Source organism: Carassius auratus, chromosome 17 (assembly GCF_003368295.1).
Source record: "Carassius auratus strain Wakin chromosome 17, ASM336829v1, whole genome shotgun sequence".
Lineage (NCBI taxonomy): Eukaryota > Metazoa > Chordata > Actinopteri > Cypriniformes > Cyprinidae > Carassius > Carassius auratus.
In genome coordinates, this window is record NC_039259.1 from 27,499,575 (window position 1) to 27,526,936 (window position 27,362).

At 34.3% G+C, this 27,362-nt stretch overlaps 1 protein-coding gene and 1 long non-coding RNA gene across 3 annotated transcripts; one reads left to right on the plus strand and one right to left on the minus strand.

The window, feature by feature from the left end:
- Window positions 1-16,154: 16,154 nt before the first annotated feature.
- LOC113116921 (zona pellucida sperm-binding protein 4-like) lies at window positions 16,155-18,261 on the minus strand (the record flags this gene model as incomplete). Its single annotated transcript, XM_026285216.1, has 8 exons — window positions 16,155-16,264; window positions 16,340-16,412; window positions 16,493-16,640; window positions 16,713-16,905; window positions 16,979-17,136; window positions 17,208-17,305; window positions 17,379-17,566; window positions 17,643-18,261. Coding segments are annotated over 8 exons (1,554 nt in total), but the record flags the coding sequence as incomplete, so codon positions are not given.
- Window positions 18,262-20,015: 1,754 nt separating this feature from the next.
- Window positions 20,016-25,545, plus strand: LOC113117950 (uncharacterized). 2 transcript variants are annotated; one of them, XR_003294249.1, is made up of 5 exons: window positions 20,016-20,862; window positions 20,938-21,015; window positions 22,661-22,732; window positions 23,751-24,224; window positions 25,037-25,545. It is a non-coding gene; the product is annotated as an uncharacterized LOC113117950 (long non-coding RNA). The 2 variants fall into 2 exon arrangements; XR_003294250.1 differs by lacking the exon at window positions 20,938-21,015.
- Window positions 25,546-27,362: the final 1,817 nt, after the last annotated feature.

The window sequence follows — 27,362 nt, forward strand, 5'->3', positions numbered from 1 at the left end:
TAAATAACTCTTTATCAGGAAAGGAGACTGGACATTCTTGGAATATTAATAATAAATGTTTAAACATCATTGTATGGACATTTAAATGCTCTTGGAATATTAAAAATAAGCGTACATATAATGTATGTTGGTGAAAATAAAGTTATAACATTTCATTAACATTGTGAAAATAAATACTGGATATTTCAGTAGCTATTAAAGAAATGGTCAAAAGCATGTTGTTATGTATGTCAGGTCAAAATTAACTTTTTTTGTAAACTTTAACATTAATTAAATGCTTGACATATTTTAAGGTTCTTAGAAAGTACAAAATAAATGGTGAAAATGAATGGTGGGTGAAAATATCGTTAGTAGAATGTAAAAACGTTACTTTTTTTTTTGTAACTTTTTTTAAATAGAATTATAATTACAATAGAACAACTGGACATTTTAACTTTTTTTTTAGAATGTAAATATATATATATATATATATATATATATATATATATATATATATATATATATATATATATATATATATATATATATATATATATAAACATTCAATAATGTTATAATCACATCAATAAGTACATTTATAACATTCACTGTAAACCCTAATGTTGCCTTGACTTAAAAAATCAAGTAATGTTGACTAAACATTACTTAAAATTTAGCATTTTGGCCCTGTAACTTAAAAATATGAGTTAATTTAACTAATTTACCTTCAAAATGCATAAACTTAAGATTTCAATGTGTTGTGAGCTCAAAATCATGAGTAATCCTTTCGAAAAACTCAACGTCACTCTGTTCTTCCTTTAATGAGATTGGCAAGAAAGAACATGGCAGCTAAAGTTACTGCTTAACTCGTTAGATCGAAAACCCTAATAAGTTGACTGAACTAAATTGATTGAGTAAACTCGTTGCCTCAATTTAATTGAGTAATGGAGTCTCCCAAAACTTACATATTTAAGTTTATTTAACTTGACGGTTTTGTAGATTGTACTTAAATCACTCAGTTCACCAAACTTGATGCTTATTTAATGTACTTAAACAATTATGTTCACTTAACTTGGTACTAATTTCAAGTGTACTTATATATTTAAGTTAACTCAACATGTAAATTTAACTGAAAATGATGTTCTTATTTTTGACAGCACACTGAAGTAAAACAAATAACAGCATATTTAAACTTTGACCTTTTGACAAACTGTCACAATATTTAAGAAAATACAGTAAACCCTATATTGCACTGTAAAAAAAATATATTATAAATATATAATATAAATATTTGTATGTCTTTGCAGACATTGAAAAGACATCCACTGAGGAGAGAATGTTTTTATGACGTCTTTTTTAAATGTTTTTTATGTCTTCTGTACATCCGATATAAATGTTCACATGTCCTCCTTACAAGGTTCTGTGACTTTATTTCTGTCAGACATCTAGAGAAGCTCTTATTGAGAATTAACAGAGGTTTAAATGTGCATACTTGATTCATTTGAAGTCACCATTGTGGTGGAAAATGTTTGGTTTAGTTGGGATCTTGGTCCAGATACTTCTTATGTTCGCTTGTCTCTTGCTGCTATAACAGTATATTTTAAAATGCTGTTTTTGTGGCGAAGAAAGACAAAGTTTAGAAGAGCTCAGGTGTTATCAGCTCTTTGTTGGTGTAAGCTTGTCTCTTGCTGCTGTAACTTGTGTGTTGTAAAACACTGTTATTGTGGCAAAGAGAGTTGAGATCTAACATACACATATCTTGCTTGTAATGGTGACTAATTATAATAAAATAAAATGTATTGCTGCAACTATGGATATACTTTTATTGATATAAACTTTGTAGATAAAACAATTTACTTACTTTTAGAAAACCGATCATGTCGTCACAAACAGAGATCAAGATTTTGGATATGCATCACATCAATGGTGACAATCAGAACAAAAAAGGCTGGAAAATAAGGATGAGTTTTTGCTATGGAGCTCTTTTGTTTGTCACCATTATTGTGATGCATATGCTACATCTAGAAGTCTGTGTGTGTGAAAACTTGATTGATTCTTTTACTCAAATTATTTCAAACACATTCATTTCGTCCATCTTTAAAATAAGTATTTTACTCCTGGTGCCTGTTAAAAATATCAAACAAAACTTTTTTTTTAATCTCAAATACGTATTATGTGATGTCTTTCTCATCAACAAAAAACATCAAATAACACCTGAGCTCATTTAAATTTGTCTTTTTTCACCACAAAAACAGCGTTTTAAAATACACCAATACAGCAGCAAGAGACAAATTTACACAACTGGACCAAGATCCCAACTAAACCAAACACTTTCCACCACAATGGTGACTTCAAATGAATCATGTATCAACATTTAAACCTCTGAGGGTTTTAGGTAGTCTACAAAACCGTCAAGTTAAATAAACTTAAATATGCAAGTTTTGGGAGACTCCATTACTCAATTAAATTGAGGCAACAAGTTTACTCAATAAATTTAGTTCAGTCAACTTATTAGGGGTTTCAGTGTTCTTAGAACATTAAAAATATACATCAAATGTAAAAAAAAAAAAAAAAAACATAAGACATTTTTGAGACCTTTACAAATTTTCTATTTGTGAAAAACTGGACTTTTTTATGCTATAGAAAAAATTCAAGATAAATGTTCAGAGAATGTTGTGTGTTGGGTAAAAATAAAGTTATTAGAAACATTGTTAGAAATGTTTTTGTAATATTTAACATGATCACCATTTTAACAGCTTAGAAACATCAAAACAACCAAATATCTGGAAATTGTTTTTAGAACCTAAATTTGTCGCCAGAGTAGACTAGCCCTATTTCTAAAAGATCATTTAGACATCTTTATATCTAAACAACATTTTATTCATTCTTTACCAAAAAAAATAAAATAAATAATAATCTCCAAATGAGTAAGATCCTAAATTCATCCACACCTGGTGCTATTAAACACTCCGCATCAGACCTGCGCTCCAAATACATTCCTCTGAACATAACCTGAAATCTTTCTCTTATTGTGCGTCTGTGGTCCGGCAGACGTGCGTTCAGCTCTGTTTGTTCATCACGTTACACATGCCGTCAGTTTACAGGAGCTTCACAGCGAGAGAACGTCCTGTTTTGATTGCGATTCTCACAAACGCTGTTTTCTGTTCCACATCCAGCTCGCTTAGGTTTCATAAAACAGGTTTTAGCCCCGGGTCATGCTGCAATTCTATGGTGTGATAAATAATAGAGAAGACCAGCCTGACCCCTCGCGCTGATGAAACGCTGATTGTTTTCTAGCAAATCTGGCTGAGGCGGATTTCTCCAGATGTTTCGCTTCAGAATATTCAACAATTTGGGTTAAATATGGAGAATTAAGTGCGTCTGTCGAGGTTCAACATCCCCATATTTCACAGGTCTGAAACATAATCACAGGCCGAGACTGTGTGCTCAGTCATTAAAGCATTTTAAAGCACTTCCAAAAGGTAAAAAGCATAATTATCCTGTCTTTAATAAAACACCTTCATCTGTCCGCATCTGTGTTATTTTCATATATCACTGAGATGCTCTCACAGTTTTGTTCTGGAAGAAGCTAGTAAAAATTGCATAATGGCTACTAACATATATGGATTTATCTAAATGTATTTTTTTTTTTTTTTTTTTTTTTTATTACCAGACATTATAATATTTTTCTCAACTTATTCTATTTAAGTATTTTTATTTTTAACAGCCAATATATCATAAAATTTCCCTCAACTTCCATCTTGAATTTATTTATTTGATTATTTTTTAACATTTACTATATCATACTGTTTTATCAGGTTCTTCCATTTTGAATTTATTCTTTATATATTTTATTATTATTATTTTAACAGCTATTAAATAACAACTTCTTCCATCTTTTTTTTAAATTACCATTATCTACTTTTTTCTCAACATCCACTATTATTATTATTATTAGTATTATTATTATTATTATTATTATGAACAGCTATTATATCATAAAAAAATCTCAATTTCCATTTTTCATTTATTTTCCATTATATATATATATATATATATATATATATATATATATATATATATATATATATATATATATATATATAAAATATTGCATATGCATGTTTCATTAAATGCAAAAAGTATTTATTAAAATTATTTAGTCAAATATACCATTTTATCCAATATTAAAATATTTGTCATTGTTTATGTCAAGACATTGTAATATTTCATTATTACTTACTGATGACTTTCCATTGCGGGATCAAGAATTACTGGCAACGTCTAGATTTCACATCTTTTCGTTTTTAACAGCTTTAATTGCTAGCCTCAAAATGTGAAGTAGTTTAAAGTTTGACATTTTAAATGGATAAAGTTGAAAGTTTGGGGTTTCTCAGATGCAACTGTGTTCTGGCTGGATCTGAATGGTTGGTATGCTGTTGCTATGCGGTTGCTAGGGTATAAATGATTTTTGGAACATTTGTTCATTTGCATCATTGTAAGCAGCAGGTCAAGTGGAGTGCACTGCATTGCATTTAGGGCTCCAGGATTTCATGCTTTGTGCACATTTTAGTGAATGCGGTAAAAGTGCAAGTATTCGATGCATGCTGAAGCAGTAGCTCTCTCTCTCTCTCTCTCTCTCTCTCTCTCTCTCTCTCTCTCTCTCTCTCTCGTGCTCTAGGGATGGATTTGGAGAAAAGCTGCCAGGGCAGTGAGGGGGCCGACGCGTGCCTAAAAATACAGCCGCATGCCACTCACGAGGTGAAACTTTAATTAAGACACGAGCACTTCATCATTATTCCACTCGACTGATGATTACCATCTGACATTTTAACACACGCAAACACGCTGATATATATTCTGCCACTTTCTCCTGCGAGAGGAAGAAGGCAATCGTGCAATTATCACTTCAAGCCATCGATCGTTGAAGCTTTTCTCTGATAGATTGGCACACTTTTGATGTGAGCGGGTCAGAAACTATACGCCCGCAAACCAAACAACATCGCCCGAGAGAGGAGGACTGTATGTAAAACGCAGAGCGTGTCATAAAACTGCTTTTTTTTTTAAGGGATGAAGGGCAGTTGACTCAAAGCTTGTTTTTAGGATAATTTTGCTGCTTCTTCTTTAGGTTAGACTGGCTCTGACAGGCTCTGGATGTCTGTTCTCCTGATATCAGGAGTTTAATGGCTGACAGACTGCTGGTCATGGAGGTGAACCACCGCTGATAAGACTGTGTGTGTGTGTGTGTGTGTGTGTACACTCTCTCAGTTAAGACGAAGGAGTGAATCTCCTGTTATGGGTCAGATAGATGGCAATTATCACAGATGATTAAGTTTCTCTGTCAGTTTGTAAAAACAAACCACACATAATGTGGTGTTAAAAAACTTTTTTTATTTTTTATTTTTTTTTTGCTATTTCTATATACTAGAATTGTATAGTATGTAGAAATAGCAAAAAAAAAAAAAAAAAAAAAAAAGAATAAACTGTTTTTTAACACACCACATTAAATTAATATTTTTGAATTTGTTTTTATTTTTATATTTATTTAGTTTTTTATTCACTTTAATTTTATGGTAATTTTATAATATTTTTTGCTGTGTTTTTGTAATTATTATTATTATTATTATTATTATTATTATTATTATTATTATTATTATTATTATTATTATTATTATCATCATCATTATTAATATTTTAACTCCTGTGTAGTTTTAATACATTTTTTAGGTATTTTTTTATTATTTTAGGTTGCATAAACTGCTTAGACTTAGAGTCTTTTAAGTTAGTCATCTAATTATTTTTATTAAATGTCATAAAGCTGTTTATCATCCATTATAACAAGATATTTGTAGTTATCTAAAACTAAAATTGAAAAAAAGTTACTAAATATATACTAGTGTTATATCAGTATATCATTGATATACTATTATACTTTTTTATGCATATTTTTCCAAAGTTTATTTTTTATTTATTTATTTTTGTTGTTGTTGTTTTTTTTACATGAATTTAAACTTAACGAAAAGAGGAATATTGGCTTGGCAACTATCTGAAATTAAATAAGTTTTTAATCTCAGTTATACATATATAACATCACATTGGTAAAACATAACTTGTTTAAATACTTCAGCTGCTCAAATGGTGAAAATGACATGTAACTTTGCCCAGAGTGATTCTTTAATGTGTAACGCTTTGGGAAAAATTCATGTTTATATGATTCAAAACTGTAGTTTTAAACATTTTATTTACACTGTTACTTTTTTTGTCATGTTTCCAGTATAAGTGTATAGTGCATATATTTCTCATTTGCTTATACAGTCTAAAGGATAAAACTCAACGGCCATGCAGTAGTTAAAAGATTATATGAATGTTGCACTTTAAATTGCAAAATTTAAATTGCTTTTTGTTTCCTGAAATGTGATGGACGTATAATATAACAGATATTTCTGTGACACAAAAGCAGTAAATGTGTTTTTTTTTTTTTATATGAATAAGGAAGCATGAAAAGCAGCTTTATTGTAGCGGCTCATTACATCTTCCTCATTACGACGGAAATATCAATGCACAGAACGATTAATGAATCAGCAGCACTGTCGCATGGAAAAAACCTCATACAGTATATTGTGCTGAGTCACTTTCCACAACCTTTCGATTTCAAACAGGTTAAAGCACTGTTTATTTCTTCCTGTTTCTCATTTAGGGTTATAAATGTGCATGTTTTGAAACGTAGATGTGTTTTGTAAAAAGTTTCAGTGCAATTCACCAAAATCAACACTTGGGAAACCAGCAGAGTCTGGGAGTAAACAGCGTGTCAGACATTAAAGTATGAAATACATGAGAGCATAAGAGATTTAAGACTGCGAGTTTACTCAATATTGAAGAGATTTCTTCATCTATTTAAGTTTCACCTTTAAAGACAAGACAAGAAAAAAAAAAGAAAAAAAAAAACTGTATCATAAGGGCACTATTGGGACACTATTATAGTTATACGTTTTTATTTGTGTGTATATATATATATATATATATATATATATATATTTTTTTTTTTTTTTTTTTTTTTTTTTGCGTTTATCTTTAGCTATTTTAGTACTGTACATCAAGTTAAACTAAACGAAAAAAAAAAATGGTCTCGGCAATTGTCGAGTCATTACATAAAATGTTTTTTTTTTTCTTTATTTTAAATTAATTTTTATATTTTATTTCAAGTAACAAAAATAAACGTTTGCTTCAGTTTTTGTGGTTTAGTTTTAGTTACAGTGGGGAAAATATTTATTTGACCCCCTGCTGATTTTGTAAGTTTGCCCATTTGCAAAGAAATTGTATTTATTTTAATGGATAGAGACAGAATACCAACCAGAAAATCCAGAAGGAAACACATTATATAAAGGTTAGATACCTAAGAAACACCAGGTACAAATACTATTCACTTAGATACAAGTAATAGGCCAGTTACTTATAAAATAAAATAAATTAAACTAAGGAAAAAAGAAGTGTGAAAATATCTATATATATCGTCTATGCAGCTTATTTTAAATGTAAAACATGGGTCAAACACAATAGAAATATATTCTGTTTTGTCAGTAGAGTTTTTCTGCTTATACATCTTTATTTATTACTATTTTTAAGGTCTACTGTAGTCAATTCTTGGTAAACTGCTTGGGAATCAGCACGTTTGGGTTTATCAAATAATTAGCCAGATCTTTGGCTACGGAAGACTGAATTTAACAATCGGGAGCAGACCTGCAGCCATGAAGATTAATCCAATGTTTGCGTTCTCACAGCAGTATACGAATGAACAGCAGTAACACTGGAGGGGAATGTTAAACACACACTCAGGAGTCACTTTTACCTTCTTCATGGGATGAACTGTCCTTGGGCTTATTGTTTAATTATCAGATTGACTTCATACAGTCCACAGTGGTGAACATTTACGTCCTTACTGTAGCCTGCTACATTTTTCAGCTATAGCTTTGATTTATCAAAGAGAGCTGTTTGAGCCCATTGAAATCATGTGTTTGTTTGATTTTTGGTTTTAATTTTGATTATTAGTGCTTATAGGTCATGGAAGTCATGAAATCCAAATTATTAGAATATTTACATTTGAGCTTCATTAAATGACCAACCCTACAGGATAAATGCTGGGATTATCTTGTTCTCTGAAACCACAATAATGGGGAAGACTGCTGACTTGGCAATCGTCCTGAAGACGAAGTTCGTTACTGAAAGTTCACAGAGTGCTGTATCAAAGCATATTAAATGCAGAGTTTACGTTTTTTTTTATGATAATAGTTTTTTTCCCCACTACTTTCATGAGCTGTAAGATCTACTCATCAAAATTAAAAAAAAATTTTTTGTAAATGTTTTCCTTTGCATGCAGTGAATCTAGAATATATGAAAGTTTCACCTTTTTGAAATAAGTAAAAAAAAATACTTTTATACTTTTTTAAAAATATATGTGTGTGTGTGTGTGTGTTTTTTTAATGTAACGCATACCCTTATTAAATATTACTCAAATGAATTTACAGAAGGTACAGAAGTATCTTTTTTCATGTATTTAAGTATCAAAAGTAAAAAAAAAAAAAGAATAATAAATAATTATGAATAATATTCTTATTTAAGTTATCTAGTAATTGTCATTAAGAAAGTTTACCACAGATATTAAATGTTGCAAAGCATGGCTAATATAGATAACTAAATCTAAAAACATTTTAGTTACTTGACATTAAATAAATGTTTACAAAAATACATGAAAAACTGCAATGCAATGCCAATGCGAAATTTGTCATTTTCATTTAGTAAACTTCATACAAAAATAAATCAAACAAAAATAAAAATGAAAAAAACTATACACCTTTAAAAAAAATAAAAATGAAATAAAAATACAAATCACAAGTATAAATAAAACCTTTAAAAACATTTTTTAATTTAATAAAAACTATAATAGTATTTCAAAAAGTCTAAAACATATTAGTTTTAATTACATTTTAAATGCATTTTTAATTACACTTTAAATAAACCTATACACAGTATGCAATTTGCTCCAGATGCTGATAATTATGTATATGATGAAATTCTGCTGCTTGTAATGTAAATCAGTGAGATCTGTAGCAGATACTGACATAAAATTATATAAATATCAGTGGTCACTCTATATCTCCAATAATATGTTTTAGTAAAAGGTGAATGAAATGATTCACACATATAACAATCCAGTGCTGATTGAGGGCTGAAGAAACAAGTGCTCCTATCAGATTTGAGACTCTAAAACATGATTGATGGAGAATCAGGTAAAGCTGAGCTGCTTTAGTCCAGTAAGAGTTCATCTGGAGATATTACTGACATTATTCTGACCTTTACTTGATCAAAATCACTCAAGATTTGACACTCAAAATTAGACGACAGAAGATGTGGAGTAGACTGTGTCCGACAGCAGGCTTTACAGGGTTAAAATGCATTGGGTTGATATTATGAACACAAAGTCAGAGTTGATTGTGTTGTGGTTGACTCTATATTGAGTATGATTCAGTCTGCGGTCAGTCGTGACGTGAAGCGTGGGTGTTTGGGTCAGAGTGTTCGCGGTCGCAGCTCTTTTCTGTATCATCATGTGTTTGTTTTTTGCAATGAGTCAGCGGCGATCATAAAGGCGCTCCGCTCCTCAGAAATTGTTTGGGAGTGTGTGGGAACCTGAGGGTGGATTCACAGCAGAAACAGCGCTTATATCTGTGTGCCAAGGTCTGCATGCATTGATCTGAGCTGCATATACTGGAGATTTCACTTAGAGCTCGACTCTATTCACTGTTTTTAAATTCATCTTCTTGGTCTTGAAGTAAATTATTCATTAGTGCATAAAAAAAAAAAAAAAAAAAAAAAAAAAAAAATCACAACTTCTGAGACTACTTTTGTTTTCGAGAAAGTCAATTGCATCGCTCACTTTTCATCAGCCAGTCAGTATAATTAATCAATACTTTATCATTTTGCGTTTAATGGTATATGTTTAATGGTATTAGTAAACATTAACATTAAAAAACAATGACATATACAACAAATTATTTAAAATTTGAAATTAAAGAATAACTTGCATTGATGCGAAAACAAAATATATATTAAAATGTCTAATACGAAATATTAACAAAATTATGAAAGTATTTAATAGATGTTACTATTTGATGTTTAATGTGCAGTTATTTGAATTGTGCATCTATTTGTATGTTGAATAAAAAATTTAATCTTGATGTTAAAAATGATAATAAAAAGGACGGAATAATAAAATAAGAGTGAAAAATAGAAAAATAAATTCAAATTCAATTCGTTTTTAATAAAATATTTTATATTATATCAAAAATAGTATATGAATAATTCTAAAATAATGTATATTTCATTCTTTTATATACAGTAAAATGAATACTTTATCTAAAATTAGAAATTAAAAAATTGCTAAAATTAAAGTGAAAACTACATATAATCATCTCATTCAAAAGTTAACAATACTATTTATGCATTTAATGCTTAATATGCAGTTATGTGAATTGGCTTCTTTATATATATATATATACAGTATGTATTTACATTATCAATTTCACATATACATAACTTTAAAAAGTACATAAATTTAATAATTTATATTTATAACTTGTTCAACTTCTGAAAAACTTTTTCTTTTTAGGAAAGCCATCAGTTTCACCTGTAACTGTCACCATCCAATCAACGAAGTCAGTCATTTCTTATGACTATTTTACAAGGAATAACCTAATTTTTTTTAGCATGAAAGATCCTTAAAGTAACTGTACATGTACAGTAACTGTTATTGTGCATCAAAAAAAGCATTTTCTGAATGCAAGCGCTGCTGTTTTATAGTGATCCTACAGATCTGCTGTAATGAAGAACCGCTTTAAATTAGGAGAGACGTGTAATTGGTCAGCACAGCAGAAATCGCCTAAAAGCCTCTGTTTGATTTCCTTCCGGCCGTCTCATTTTCCACAACTGATTGCTTTTGTATTCCATTATCTAAAACAAAACCAGGGCGAGATATGGCTGAATGCAAATGAGACGCCTATTTGTGTCAAAACGGAGCAGTCCATCCTCGTCAAAGAGTTAAATCCCAGGTTTAACATGTAAATGTGGCCTACATCTGTTTGAATAGATTTGTGTTCATTTATTAGCACAGAAAAGATTGGAATAAACCACATTGCGTTATTTGCTTTTAGTTTAAAGAATCGCTTCATCTACAGTTCATGGTTGTGTTTAAATGGGAAAAATTCATGCTTAGGGATAAACTAACTATAACTAGTTTGTGAATAACTAGTTGCTGACCTAATTTGGATTGCGTCATTTGTTTTTTAATACAAAATGCCATCAACACTTAAATTATTATTCTTTTTTTTTTATGCAAGAAGTGCTCACTAACACAGATTTAGACAGATTTGTGAACAATATGGCTTTTTTAATACAAAGAAAAAGACTTAGATGTAGATATTTGAGTTCAGCACAACACAAAAGTGTTGTGTTAATTTTTTTGTTCAGTATATACTCACTCAAACTAGTAATATTAAAACTGTAATAGTATTTTAATGATACTGGAATAACATTGTTTCAAGTAAAATAAGAAAAAAGTTTTATTTTCCATCACATATGGGAAATGCAAGTATGTAATACAATAAGTATATGATGAGTTCATATAATAAATATACATGGACTATATTAAAAACAATCAGGAGATTAAATACCAAAAGTGGTAAATTTATTGCATTTATATTTCAGTTTTATAAACCAGATATGACAGTGAACCTACATTACTCAACATACAGTAAATTATTACACTTTTATCCATAAATTCATTTTACATTACATAGATCGACAAGCAGCAAAACTACTCTTAGCTTTGGCTATGAGCACATATAACTATTTGCTTTCAGATGGTACAATACACTGCTCCTTTTTTTTTTTTTTTTTGAGCACAGAATGTGGCAGTGCAACTTTTTCATCTTTTTGTCACAACATTTAAACATTAAATATAACTTTTTCTTCACAATTCTGCATTTATATACATCACTATTCTGCATTAAACACCACAGATGGCTTGAAGACGGGTCGGGAGGCCAAACTAATGCAAACTTGCATGCTTTCTATCTCTGGGACGCTGTGGAAACTCGCGCTTGAACCATGGGATTCACCTAAAATTCATTAGTAAGATTGATTTCCCTGCACATAACAGGTGCGATTCGTAACGTTAATTGTTTTTTCAGCGTTGCAGCTTCATAATGAATCAATATTCCAGGGCTGGGAGATCTACAGGCTCTGAAGATATGAGAATGAATCCTATCAATAGTTTCACTTTTTATCCATTTAATGCATCTTTGTTGAATAAACTCTCATCAACCTTTTGAACAGTATTTTGTATTTTAAAGTACAGTATGTATTCTGCGTAAATTTATGCTTTGATTTGAAAGAGAACTGCCATCATTGCTGCGGATGACAATAGCATATGCAGTTTGCGTTCAGGTGTTTTTCAAAACGGCACTAGGGTGATGTTAGGAGAGACAGAGCAGACCATCTCTTGAATAAAGTCTTTTGTTTCATTTGTGCACAAAGTGTTCTCATCGCTTCCTAACGTTACGGTTGATCCAATGATGGCAGATGGGTAATTCTGACAGTGCTTTACATACTTTTCTGATCCTTGACAGAGTGTTTTACGTGGCAGTATATGGGATGTGAATTATATGTGAATGGAACTTAATGTTTCTCTTGATTATACATTTAGTCAGGAATTACCTCTTGGAAAAAGTCTAACTAGTAAAAGGGTGCACACGTTATGTGAAACACATACAAGTACATCTATAAACAACTTAAATGTTTGATTGCTGCTGGATAGAAGCGCTTCTTTTTGAATTAGTCCTCAGCACATCTTTGGGGGAATTGTGTCTTATTGCTCTCAGTGAAGCAAACTATCTCACTGCCTAGTTTTCTGTGGTATGGCCATTTACAAGCCACGCGGCTTCATGTGTAACATTATCAATAATAGAATATTTGTTTTCGGGAGCATTTGCTTGGTAGACATGTTAAGCTTTCTATAGATATAGGTCTCATGTCTCTCTGTTGACTATTCAGAGTTAGTTCATTTTAATGATGCATTTCTACAAGATCACCCCAGACCAAGGCTGCAGACAGCACAGCTAATAAATAAAAAAAAAAGACCCTTTACAGAGTCGATTGATGTATTGCTCTTAGGTGGACGATCAAAATTGTCCTGCCCCCACAGGTAAGCAACTGGAGGATGAATAAAGGACTAAGAATGGATCACCTTACAAAAGGTTGTGGAACCTTGGTTTAATAGTGAGAAGGGGATATTTTCCTACCAAGATGGCGGCGCGTCCAGACGCAGCGGCTTCTCTTTGTCCCGACAGAACAGGTGTTCTCGTGTTTTTTGTGATCTGCAAAAACTGCTCACCCCTGGTGGAGTTTATGATTATTTAGTGCCGGCCGTTCTATATGCCGAGGGATTATACTGCTATACTGCTCATTTCGGTGTACATTCCCCTGTTCAACATTACCAGCAACAGGAACGATGCACTAAATTAACTGTACCAGCACATCAGTGAGCAGCAGACAGCACACCCCGATGCTTTTCTCATCATAGCTGGGGATTTCAACCATGCCGACCTAAAGAGTGTGTTTCCAAAAATATGCCAACACATTAACTTTCCAACACAAGGTAATAACATTTTGGACTTCGTTTACACCACACAGAGAGGAGCTTACAAAGCCCTCCCCCGAGCCTCAGACCATATCACTATTATGCTAATGCCTACATACAGACCGCTCATTAACGTTGCCAAACCATTTTTTACAAACGGATTAAAGTGTGGCCAGAAGGATCATCAGAGGTTCTTCAAGAATGCTTCAACACAACTGGTACATGACTGGGACATGTTTAAACAGGCTGCCACATGCAAGAACACCACTGACCTCCAGGAATACTCAGATACGGTCACTGCATACATCAAGTGTATTGATGTAACGGTCACAAAAACCATCACTGTCTGGGCCAACCAGAAGCCATGGATGACAGGGGAGGTCTACAGACTCCTGAAGACACGGAACGCTGCATTCAGAGCTGGAGATGAGGTGGGCCTGAGAACAGCTAGGGCCAACCTGTCTCTTGGCATCATAGAGGCTAAGAGACAGCACTCCAGGATAGCTCATCAATTCAGCGACAGCAGACACACTAGGAACCTGTGGCAGGGGATACGGACCATACAAGCCCCCACCACGGACCTGTGACAACAACATCTCTCTGCTGAAGGAGCTGAACACCTTCTTCGCTTGCTTTGAGCAACAAAACAGCACAGAAGACTCCACCTCCTCCCGGTGACCGGGTGATGAAGCTGACCTCAGACAGCGTGAGGAGATCCTTCAGCAGGATCAATGCACGCAAAGCTCCGGGTCCTGACAACATCCCTGGCGTTTACTGAAATACTGTGGAGCAGAACTCACTGATATCTTCACAGACATTTTCAAAATCTCACTGAGTCAGGCTGTTGTTCCCACACGTTTCAAAACCACCACCATCATCATTCCAGTTCTGAAGAAACCATCTCCATCCTGCTTCAATGACTACCGCCCTGTTGCACTTACCCATGAACATCATGAAGAGCTTTGAACGGCTAGTCATGCACCACATCAAGTCCCCACTCCCCCGTACCCCTCCCATGTATATTGGCCAATCGGTCGACCGATGATGCCACTACCCTCCACTCAGCACTCACACATCTGGACAAAAAGGACTCATGTCAGAATGATGTTCATAGACTTCAGTTCAGCATTCGACAATCATCCCTCAACAGCTCATTTACAAACTGTTTCAAGCTGGGGCTCAACACTTCGCTGTGCAACTGGCTGTTGGACTATCTGACTGGAAGACCTCAGGCAGTACAGGTCGGCAGCAACACATCCAGCACCATCACACTGAACACTGGGGCCCCCCCAAAGATGTGTGCTGAGCCCCCTCTTCACTCTGCTGACCCATGACTGCACACCAATCACACAAATCCAACCTTTTTAAGTTTGCAGATGACACTACTGTGGTGGGTCTCATTAGCGACAAAGTTGAGACAGACTACAGAAGTGAGGTGAGCCACCTGACCAAGTGGTGCAGTGACAATCTCTCTCTGAACATGGAGAAGACAAAGGAGATTGTTGTAGACTTCAGGAGAGCACACACTCAGCACATTCCTCTGACCATCAACAGTGCGACTGTGGAGAGAGTGAGCAGCACCAAGTTCCTGGGTGTGCACATCACAGAGGATCTCACCTGAACTGAAAAGACCGCAGCTCTGGCCAAGAAATCAAATCAGCGTCTCTACTTCCTCCACAAACTGAGGAGAGCCAGAGCCCCATCCCCCATCATGTACACCTTCTACAGAGTCACCATCGGGAGCATCACTGTGTGGTATGGCGCCTGCAACGCGTCCTACTGAAAGACTCTGCAACACAGTGAGAGCAGCTGAGAAGATCATTGGTATCGCTCTCTCTCCCCTCCCTCCAGGACATTTATGAAACACATCTCACCCGCAAAGCCCTTTGCATCACAGTGATCCCACTCACCAATCACACAGCTTCTTCAGACTGAAGGACAGCTTCATCCACCAGGCTGTCAGGAAGCTGAACTCACGAAGCTTGCCCCCCCTCCCCTGCCCCAGGCACCACTGAACTATGAACCCCTCCCCCCAAAAAAAAAAAATTATATGGCATGCACTAGTCACTTTGTGCAGTATTGTTCTGCTCACTACCTCATTCAGCATGGAACTGACGTCATTCCACTACCGCAGTCATTTAAATAAAATAACTGCTCTTTAGCCCTTTGTCACTAAAAATATTTTATCTGCACGGTTCTTCAATTTATTGATTTGCACTCTCTTTTGCCTTGCGCCGCTTTAACTTAATTTTATTATATGCCTTTTTACATTCCCTTGTTGTATCTACATTTTATATTTGATCTAGGTTTAGGCTTTAATGTTATCTGTATGCACTTTCTGAGTGTAACGCAATTTCGATTCTCTATGTACTGTACATGTGGAAATTGACGATAAAGCGGACTTGAACTTGAAAAGAAAAAACTGGGCAGGCATGTAAAACCAGATTCTGCCGAACCAAAACAATACCAATAGACAAAAAGATACCTCAGGGTTCTGCAAGGTTTATTAAAAATACTAGATTTACATGACCAGAGTAACTTCTCCACTAGAAACCACAGTCTGCTCCCCAGAGACCGCCTTGATACGGGTGTCTCTCCCTGAAAGGCGAACGTTAGAAGTGAGAACGCACTTAAATGCTCAGTTCCTCTTGTCTAAAGAAAGACCGAACTCACGTTTTCTGGTGCAGCTTTGCTCACAAGAGCCAGATGATGGATGGCACACCTCTGTACTGCAGTGGATGAAGATCTGACAGGGAAGAAAGAGGCTCAAGTCATAGAATCCACAAGTAGTAAATATACAAAATGTTCAATTAAAGGGGGGCATACGGTTTCCTGCAGAGCAGCCAGTGATGCTGGATCTACAAATGTGAACATCTTCACAATGAAGCGCTTGTAGTGGGTTGGGAACTGAAGACCAGATGATCCAGTCACTGGAACCAGTGTAGTCAAATAGCGATCATCCCGGTAAGGGCATCTGAAGACAAAAGAGAAGGCTAGAAAGGGTCTCCCAGCAGACTAACTGGATAGAGATTGGCTGTACACTCACCCGTCGATCAGAAGGTCCCACTGGGGGAGACTGAGTGGATTGGGGGTTGAAGTCGCCCAACAATGTCCCAGCATTAGGACAATGTTGGGGTCAGTCCTCTCCATAATGTGCACCTCAACATACACAGGCTCCCGCAGGACTTTTGTGATGGGATAATCAGCGTCACTGTAGTAGGACGTGTAGGCCTCATCCCCTGAGGAACAACACTGGGGTTTAACCAGACTCCAGTTATAAAGGCTTTAGGGAGACGCAGGAAAAGACCTTACCTTCAGCACAGCCTTTGGTGACACATTGGCCATTGGCCAGTCTGAGCTCCACCCTGAGAGGTCCAGGAGCAGCTACTGGTGGAGGTGGAGGAACAGAGTTGACCTCCACAACCAAAGCTTCCACAGAAGTTCCTGAGTATCTACACTGGAAGAGAAACCTGGACGACACACAGCGAGCTTCTAGCATTTATCAGGGATTAGGGTTCACACCAAGTCATGGATCACCTACTCAAAATGACTGTCCCTTGTGATGGAACCATACGGTCCAATCTCCACTTCATACGATGAGGTCATTCGGTTTTCATACACCACATATCCGCTGTCCTCCTGTGAATAGGAACCGTGTCAGCATCCAGTCCATCATAAGCCATGCAGAATAAAACCAGTAGCAGCTGCTCACCATCACACTCGTGCCACATGCGGTCACAGGGAACTGGTATATAACAAAGGAAGGTGTGGACCCCACAGGAGCACAAGGTGGGTCATTTCCACCCAGTAGATGAACCGAATCCAGACTCAGTCGAGGCAGAATAACATCTCTAGACACCACTACCACAAACTGACCATCTCTAATACACTGGACAGTCACTAGAACAAGGTACACGTGAAGGTTAAGTGCAGAGAATCAGTTTAACACGAACAGAATCAGATGGAGAACACTTACCCGCCCTCCCATAGAAACACTGCTGTCCGTTAAAGCAGCAGTTGATAGCCTCACACTCAGCACCACTGATCCCAGGTGGACCACATTGGATCTGCTCAAAGTCAGCTACAACACATTTATCAAAGGGCTCTGCCTGCACTAATGGCTTCGGAAACTGCTGTTTAACTGGCTTCATAATCTGCGGCTTAGATAGTTGTTGAACTGGCTTCTGGAGAGGAAACTGCTGGTTAGTTAGCTGTTGAACTGGCTTCTGGAGCGGAAACTGCTGGTTAGTTAGCTGCTGAACTGGCTTCTGCAGCGGAAACTGCTGGTTAGTTAGCTGTTGAACTGGCTTCTGAAGCGGAAACTGCTGGTTAGTTAGCTGTTGAACTGGCTTCTGAAGCGGAAACTGCTGGTTAGTTAGCTGTTGAACTGGCTTCTGGAGCGGAAACTGCTGGTTAGTTAGCTGTTGAACTGGCTTCGGCAGCGGAAACTGCTGGTTAGTTAGCTGCTGAACTGGCTTCTGCAGCGGAAACTGCTGGTTAGTTAGCTGTTGAACTGGCTTCTGAAGTGGAAACTGCTGGTTAGGTAGTTGTTGAACTGGTTTTTGTAGCGGAAACGGGATGGTTAGTTTGTTGGACCATCAGAGCTTGAGCCTTCTGAAGCGATTTACTCCACTGTGGAACAGCATGACAAAAAGCACAAACCAGCAAAATCTGAACCAAACACCAACTTCCAGCCATTGTTCAACAGCTAAACACAAAGTGGAGATACTGCCCTTTGGTCTTTTTGTATTCTACAGATTTCAGCTAATTAACAATAGTCCCTCCCTCTTCATTAACAACTGGGTGATTCTCATTGGATCTCAAGAATCAAATCTTTTTTTTCTATCTTTTTTTCTAAATTCCAAATATGTTACTAATCTGGGGAGCATTTCCCAAAACCATAGCTGCTAACCAAGTTAAAAACGTTGTTGGTTGCAATACAATTTCTCATTTCCAACCAAGTTGCTAACAGGTTAGCATTTATGCTTTTGGGAAAAGCACCCCTGATTGTAATTGGTTCTCAATTTATGTTAACATGTTAAAGACAAGTCCAAAAACACTTATAACAGCAACACAGAGGCTGCGTCCACATCTTCACTAACAACTCTCTAAAGCCTCATTCATGCTAAACATTCTTGCAAAATCTCTCAAAATCTTTACAGGCTCAAACATATCAGGTTGGATGCCTAATCTCTTCATCGTTCAGACTGGACAGAAGAGATCTGCACTGTGAACTAGACAATCAGAGAAGAGCTTGAATTTGAATTACTTAATGATGGATTTGTTTCTTATAAACACACAACCTTTCCCTTGACAAGACAGTAATTGATTTCAATAATGGATTATTGTGATATTTATATCAGATCTTTGGACTTTTGTTCTGATGCCACCCATTCACTGCAGAGGATTTATTGGGGAGAAAGTGATGTAATTCAAATTTTTCCAAATCTTTTCCAATGATAAACTAAAAACTCTTTAAAAAAAAAAAAAAAAAAAAAAAAAAAAAGATTTTTATGAATATTCTATTTTATTTCGTCCCCTTGGAATTATAACATTCTTTCTCACATGTTTGTCAAAATCGAGTTATTCACATATTCTTATTCAGTGACAACTTATTTATATTATTAGCTTTTTTATGTTCTGTACATTTTGGTAATTTTATTTAAATAAACAACAAAGTTCTATCTATACAGTCGAATTGAACGCAAAAATTTGAAGGCAAATTGACGCAAAATCACTAGGAATGCAGATAGAACCTTACATAGGTTATAAGAACCTATAACGTCCAAGGGGACGATTTGAGTCATATCAGGTGCTTTTTAAATGACATTCATTGTCTATCATAGACAAACCGTCAAACTTTAATTGTAAAATTGTGAATAAGTGTAGATTGTAAATGGACTGCATTTATATAGCACTTTCAACAGACCACATGGCCATCCAAAGCGCTTTACAAGTTGCCTCACATTCATCCATTCAAACACCAACCGCAGTGTCAGCCATTCAAGGCACCATCCAACTCGTCAGGAGCAGCTGGGGTTAGGTGTCTTACTCAAGGATACCTCAACACTTGGTCAGGTAGAGCCAGGGATTGAACCTCCAACCTTCTGGTTTGTAGACAACCTACATGAACCACTGAGCCACTATAGATGAAAATCTCAGATCCTTATCAAGCCTTCCGTTGGCTAGTGACATTCCAGAACGTTCCCTTTTGTTAATTACAGGTCCAGAGGAGAATCAAAGGTAATCAATCAAACTGAAAGGGGAGGAGCCACCTAAATTCAAAGCTGTACTTAATGGCAACGACGAGCACTGGTGGGTATTGTGTTAACATTTGAGTGTTTTTTTGTAATGTGTGTTAGTGCTGGTTGTGATTGTGGTGTTTGATCTGAAGAATGTTTTTGGAAGTCTGAGATCCAGTCAAAGTCCAAAAAGCAAGACTCATCAATTACATCCAGCTTCCAGATTGCCTGTTTCTTCTCAAGTGCTCGGGAACACTTTGCAGAATGCTTCTGTTTCAGAGTCTTGACCACAGAGGATTTGCATAAGAGCCTCTTGGTCTTCAGGAGAAGCAGGTGTTGCAGGGTCCAGTGAAGACTTTGGACTGAAGGTTTCCCACTGTTCCTGAATTGCTGAGCAAGATGTCGGTGGATTTCCATTTGAGGCAACCCTTGATTCCCAGTAGTGTAGCTATTCAATGTGGTGAGAACCGGGTTCATGTGGAGGTACAGCAGGACTTGTTTAGCAATGGTGAATTGATCCAGCCATCTGGTCTGACTTTGGAAGGATGTCCTGTTGTCAGTTTGGTCCCAGGCTCTAAGGTGCTCTTTTAGGATGAACTGCAGGACCGCAACAATGTTGATTGTAATAGCTGTTGCTAGATTTATTGAACTCCACTAAAAATAGGTCCTTGTTTTGGAATCAATAGTTCCCTGAATCTATAACATCCATGGGACGGTTCTTTTTATAGTGGGGGAAAAAACTCTAAATGACGCTCCCTTGGGTAACCAAGTGTTATTTCACGACTTACTAAGATGCCTTTTGGAATGGGTCCTTATTTTGAGAACCTTCTTGGTAACAATGTCAGTCTCCTATAGATGACTAAGGATGACCTTTGCCCTTACCTACACTCCTGAGCTGTTTGCCTGCACTCTGATTACCTGTGCAGTTATTGGTGTTCAATGCAATTATCAAAGGTAAGTGACCTCTTGACTTGTGGCATTGCTTGTGGTGGAACTGGAAGCCGATTTAATTAACTTCTTGAATGGCAGGTTTCAAAATGTCCGCAGTAAGGCATTGAAGCCAACTTGGGTCCCTTATTCCTCAATGGATGTCTTGTGGATGCCAAGGTCACTGCTTCTACTTCACACTTTATGCCTTGATCCCAGGAAGACAAAATCCAGTTCCAGGTTAATGCATTCATGTTCCGGGGGGGCATCAAGCTGGAACTGGATTTTGTCTTGTGCAACGTCTTGGGCAATTTGTTTCTAGCATAGTTTCAATATTAAAGGGCTACTCCACCCCAAAATGGAAATTGCCATCACTTACCAAAGTCGTCCCAAACCCATAAGGGCTTCATTCATCTTCAGAACACAACTCCTTTATGCTGCCAGGTAAAATGCACTGTCAAGGTCCAGAAGAGCATCCTCGGAGTAGGGAGACCGTGTACGTTCTGTGTCCGCTGCGCCACAAGCATACTATAGATATGAAGAAAAGTCTGATTAGAACATGGCGCATCTAAAGCAAAAACATTAAACAACAACCATTACTATTAATCAGGGCCTGCAGCAGTATATTATATTTGTTTTATTGAGCCACTCATGATTTATCTGACCTGTACAGCGTCCTGTAAAGAAATGTATCTGAATATTCAAAACAAAATTAATTTTATTTTCTCAATTTAAGTTTGAAATTGATTCATGAGTCTTTTTGACTGATTAACTCCAAAGAATCTGTTTACGAGAATTGCACTAATTGTACTACAGTTGCAACTCTTATGAACTGATTCTTTTGAGGCAATCAGTCAAAAGGATTTAACTGTATTACATCTACAACTCTTACAAACAGGTTCTTTTGAGGAAAATTGGTTCTTTTGAGTAATTTGACTAAACAAACACAAAGTAACTTCATATGTTTTTTTTTTTTTTTTTTTTTTTTTTTTTTAGAGGAACCATTTCTTATAACAATACTCCTATATATATATATATATATCTTTTTTTTTTAAGGAAATCAGACTAGTCATATTAGTATCATTGAAATGCTTCTACAATTATTTTATGCCGTTTTTATTTCTATATTTTCGTTTTGATTTAAGTCTTTTTTTTTTTTTTTTTTTCAGTTTTAATTTGAGTTATTTTAGTACATCGAGTTAAGCTAAATGAAAAGAAACGCTGCACTGTAAAGTAGCTGAAATATATTGCATATTTTAAATGCTACATTTCAAATTTATTTCAGTTAGTCTATTTTATTTTGAGTAAACTTTTATATTTATATATATATATATATATATATATATATATATATATATAGTCATTAAATAAAAAATGTTGAGGAAAGCAGACCTGTTATTTTAGTTCTCGCTGTTTTGCATCAATTTTAACTTTTATATTTTATTTAGTTAAAGTTTTAGTAGTTTTGTTTTTATTTATTTTTATACACACACACACACACACACACACACACACACACACACACACACACACACACACACACGTGTATTAGTCAGTCACACAGTCAAAGAAAGACAAACACAGTTGAACTAAAAGCTCATTGATGGTTTCCATCAGTCCGCATGTCCAGTATGTAAAATGTCCTTCTAACTAGAAATCATTCAGTTACCAGCCAAATGAGAGAAATGATTCAGTGCTTCATTAACGAGTCCACCACTAGCTGCAGTAATACTTTCATATTGACATGTTTAATATTTCTGTCCCTTGTCTGAAATGTCAGCATCAGTCAGCTGTTTAATGAAGTCAGCCTGCTTTATCAACACAGATTCACTTCAGTATTCTGCAGAAGAAGAACATCTGGCAGAAGAAGCGTCTACATCACACTCACAAAAATAAGGTTGTGTTTACTGGTCCTCAAATTTATTTATATCACAATAAAAATAGTTTCAGAGCAGCTGTTCAGAAAATCGTAATGTTCATTTTTAAAATATCTCGCCGTAGGCATAATGTATGTAATATAGTTTTGCAACAAAACAAACATTTTGCAACAATGCAGACAATCAAGCATTTGATATTTACTATATATTATCTTCATATTTTTTATAATATAAATATTTTATATTTTGTTTCATGTTTACTTTTATTTAAACTAACAACAACATTTTGTAGGTGTTTTTATATTTTATTAATTTTATTTTATCATAAAATATATACATATACAACCTTATTTGGTGACTCATTTTCAATTAATTTTGTGTTTTTAATTTTTTTTTTTTTTGTATTATGTAATATTTAATCTATATAGTTTTTATTAGTTTTTTTTTTGTCTAAATGAAAATGAGAGATACTAGCTAAAATAAAATGATTATTTTAAGTAACACAATCATATATACAGCAAATCTAAATGACCTGATTTACATAATATATCATATTTAAATATATTTACATATTCTTTTGACATTCTGGCAGTGTTATTTTAGCATTATTTATATACTACTATAGCATTCATGTAGTATAGTATGAAATATTTTTATATTAATATTTTGAATTAGTTTTTATGATCCTGTTTAGATTTTTTGCTATTATATTATTTATAAATTTTAATATTAGCTATTATTTGTAGTTTTTTCTGTTGAGCAAGTTTCAGTTGATCAGTTTAAGTTTTTAACTATGTAATTTAACATGCTTATTTCATTTAGTTGGCAAGACAAGTTTTAATTTAATGATTTTGTCATTTTTATTTCGATGAACAAATCTATTTTTAAGTGTTTTATTTTATTGCATCATAACATAACATGACTTACTGTACATATAATCTAACCTGGTGATTGATTTTACAAAGGTTATGCTAGTTTTAGTTAATAGCAACACTGCATTGTGGTTGATTTCTTTTCTTTTTTTTTTAATGGTTGCAGTGCTTTCTGGGATCATCTTTTTTGCATGCTGCATAAGATGTGTGCTGTGATGCTGAAAAATGCCGTCTAGACACAGTAGGCAGCTCACTAGGTTTTGCATGAACAATTGAGCATCTTTACATCACTGCATCATTTGCAAGACAAGATGCTGAATCTGAACACACTTCTGTCAGTGCTGCATAATGATCGTCTCTTGATGCAACTTTGAGAAAAGCACACTTCATCTGCTCACGAATGTGAATGACACTCATCTATCTGGGATGTGGTATATTCTGTGTGAGACGCTGGTTTGGGACGTCCTGTGCCTGAAGATAAGAGGAGACGGCACGGCTCTTTCTCGCTGTGATACACATCAAACATTCATCCTGTCTTATTCATCCTGTTTGAGAAAAATAGTCCAACATGTCACCTTAGAGATGTTACAGCCGGGTTGATTCAGTTTACACAGGTTAAAGAAAGAATCAATAGTAAAAAGTAAGTTAGTAATTTCAGAACTTCATCTGAAACAATTCTGTTTGTTCGTTAATATCTGTATTTTATGTCACTTTTATCCCAATTAACTTTTTTTTTTTAACAATTTATTTTATTGAATCATGACAATTTATATGTAATTTTATTTAGGGATGAATTGTACACAGGTTTACGAGTAGTTTAGTTTTAGTAATTGCACTGCTCCAACCTAAACTTATTTCAGTTTTTCATTTAATATTTATATTGTCATCTTTATTTCATTTCAGTTAACAAAAACTATTTATTTAATTGCATCTTAACAATAATAACATGGCTTATATATATATATATATATATATATATATATATATATATAAAATATTTTTTTTTATTTTTTTTTTTATGTTTTGGTCATTTTAGTACTTCAGCTTTAACATAGCTAAGCCAGCTTTTATAATTTTTCATTTAATATTTTATTTTGTCAGATTTATTTCAATGATCAAATACACATTTCCAACTAAGTTTTATGTAATTTTCTTTTATTTCATCATAAAATAATATGAATAATATACAAAATGCCATTTTGTGATTGGATTTTACACAAATCCAGGAAAAAAAAATTATTCAGTAACAAGAACATTTTCATTTATTTTTATTTCAGTTTTAGTTTGAATAATTTAAGTACTTAAACTTATTTCAGTTAATTGCCAAGCCAACATTTAGACTTTTATATGTTTTTATTTTCTGCTTTATTGCAAGTATCAAACATGCTGTTTTTTTTTGTATTTTTTTTTTTTTTTTAGGACTTTTATTTTTATTTATTTGTTTAATTGCAGTATCTGACACAGAACTGTCAGTGGTTTGGGACGTCCTGCGCCTGCAGATAACATGAGATCGTCCAGCTCTTCCCCGAACATTCATCCCGTCTCATCACTGTTTATGAAAACAGTCGAGCGTCTCACGTGGAGATGTTTCAGAGCGTGTCTGACTGATGGAGGGGACGTGTAAATCAAACCCGCTGTCCATAAAAGAGCAGCGCTGGAGACTGTGTGAAGTCGGCCCCTGCGGGACGTTGTTAAAACACTGCGCTCTGTTTGATGTGTGCCATTTCCATGGCTTCTGTACGGCTTTCCAGTCTCTTTAATTCACAGAGCCGTGTCAGCATTCAGCCTCAAATGTGTCTTTGATTCGGAGAGGACCAGGGCTTTACTTCCACGCCTCGAGGACTTTAATCCCTCAACCTCTTCTCTGCTCTTCTGTCTGTCTGACACAGAAAGGATCTGATTCTGCTGGACTCAACGAAGTGATGCAACCACGTTCATCATCCAAGTGCATTCAAAAACTCATTCCTGCAGCATGAAATCCAAGTTTCTTATTAATTTTGGGGCGCTGCTTCCAAAAACAGTGCCTGTTTTATTTGAGCATGTGACACTTTCCTATAAAATATGTGCATTTGTAGCATTAATGCTTTTCAAAACATAAATCAAAATAATAATAATGAAACGTAAACAATTTTATTTCAGTTTTAGCTTTAGCAGTTTTAGCAATTTTGCAAGCCAAGTTTTTCGTAAACTGTTTATGCTTTTCATTTAATATTTGCATTGTCAGCTTTATTTTTGTGAACAATTTTCATTTTTAAGTGTGGTTTATTTATTTTATTGCATCACAACATAACATGACTTAAGTAATTTGGTGATGACATTTATTAAAAAAATTAAATAAAATATTTCTAATATTTCTCATTTTTATTTTGTTTAACTTGATGTTCCGAAATAACTAAAACTGAGTAAGAACGATATAAAAATACAATAATAAAAATATTTCTTATTTAGTTAAAAACAACTGCTCATGAAAGATTTTACTCATAAAAAATAAACTTTAACAAAAATAAAATATTAAATTAGTTGCCAAGGCAATATTTATTTTCATTTAGTTTACCTGAAGTACTAAAATCACTAAAAATGAAATAAAAATATATAAAAGCTAATTATAATAATAATAATAATAATAATTAAAACCTAAGAATATAAATGTAAAAAAAAATAAAAATACACACACAAACACACACACATATATATATATATATATATATATATATATATATATATATATATATATATATAATAAAAAAAAAAAGATTGTTAGTGATGAAAGTTTTATTAATGTAAGTTTTCACAAAAAAGAAATTGTAAAAAAACCTATAAATTAAATAAGAATTAAATAAAAAAAATACAAACTACATAAAGAATTAAGAATAAAAATCTTCATTCTTATTTTATGAAAAAAAATAAATAACAAATATTATATAAATAAAATAGTTGCCAAGACAACATTTCTCATTTAGTTTAACTTGTTAAAATAACTTAAAAAAAAAAAAAAAATGTAAAAATAAAAACTAATTTAAAACCATGAATACAAACTATTAAATCTGCACGGATCTGTGGTCATCAGACAAACTTCTGCCACACACTGCAACACAAACACAGATGAGTTTCAGCGCCTGAAGCACACAGGGTTCATGTCACTAGAGATAAGCTTTAATTGGACGCTTTCAGCTCAGCGTGAGACTAACCTCTTTAACTAATCACTAACCGGGTCTATAAACAATAAACCCGCTCCGATCTGATCCCTGAGACTCAGAGACACACAATCCGCTTCATAGAGGACTTTATCAATCTGCTGAGCTTCATTCTGTGCATCCTCAAGCACAGTTAAACACATTTATTGCATGTTTAAAGATGCAGTTTTAGGTTGTTAAAATACTATTTCTGATGCATGAAAAACTGATGCATACACAGATAATGCAGGAATAAACAGCACTGTAACTAGAGCAGTGACATTTGAAGAATACCTTTGATGTTGTCTTTTTAAAATTATATTTACTCAAAGACATTAAATGATTTAGCACATTGTATGTTAATAGCATGATGTGACACATTGCTGGCATGATTTAGCATGTTTCTAACATGTTGCTGACATGATTTACACATTTTAAACATAATTTAGCATGATTTAACACATTACTAACATAATTGAGTATATCAACAGCATGTTATAAGATGCTTTAGCATGTTGTGCTATTATAGTCATTAAGCTTTGCTACAGTGACACAATACTCATGTAATGACACAACACTTGTGACTCCCTCAATTAAAAGTCAAT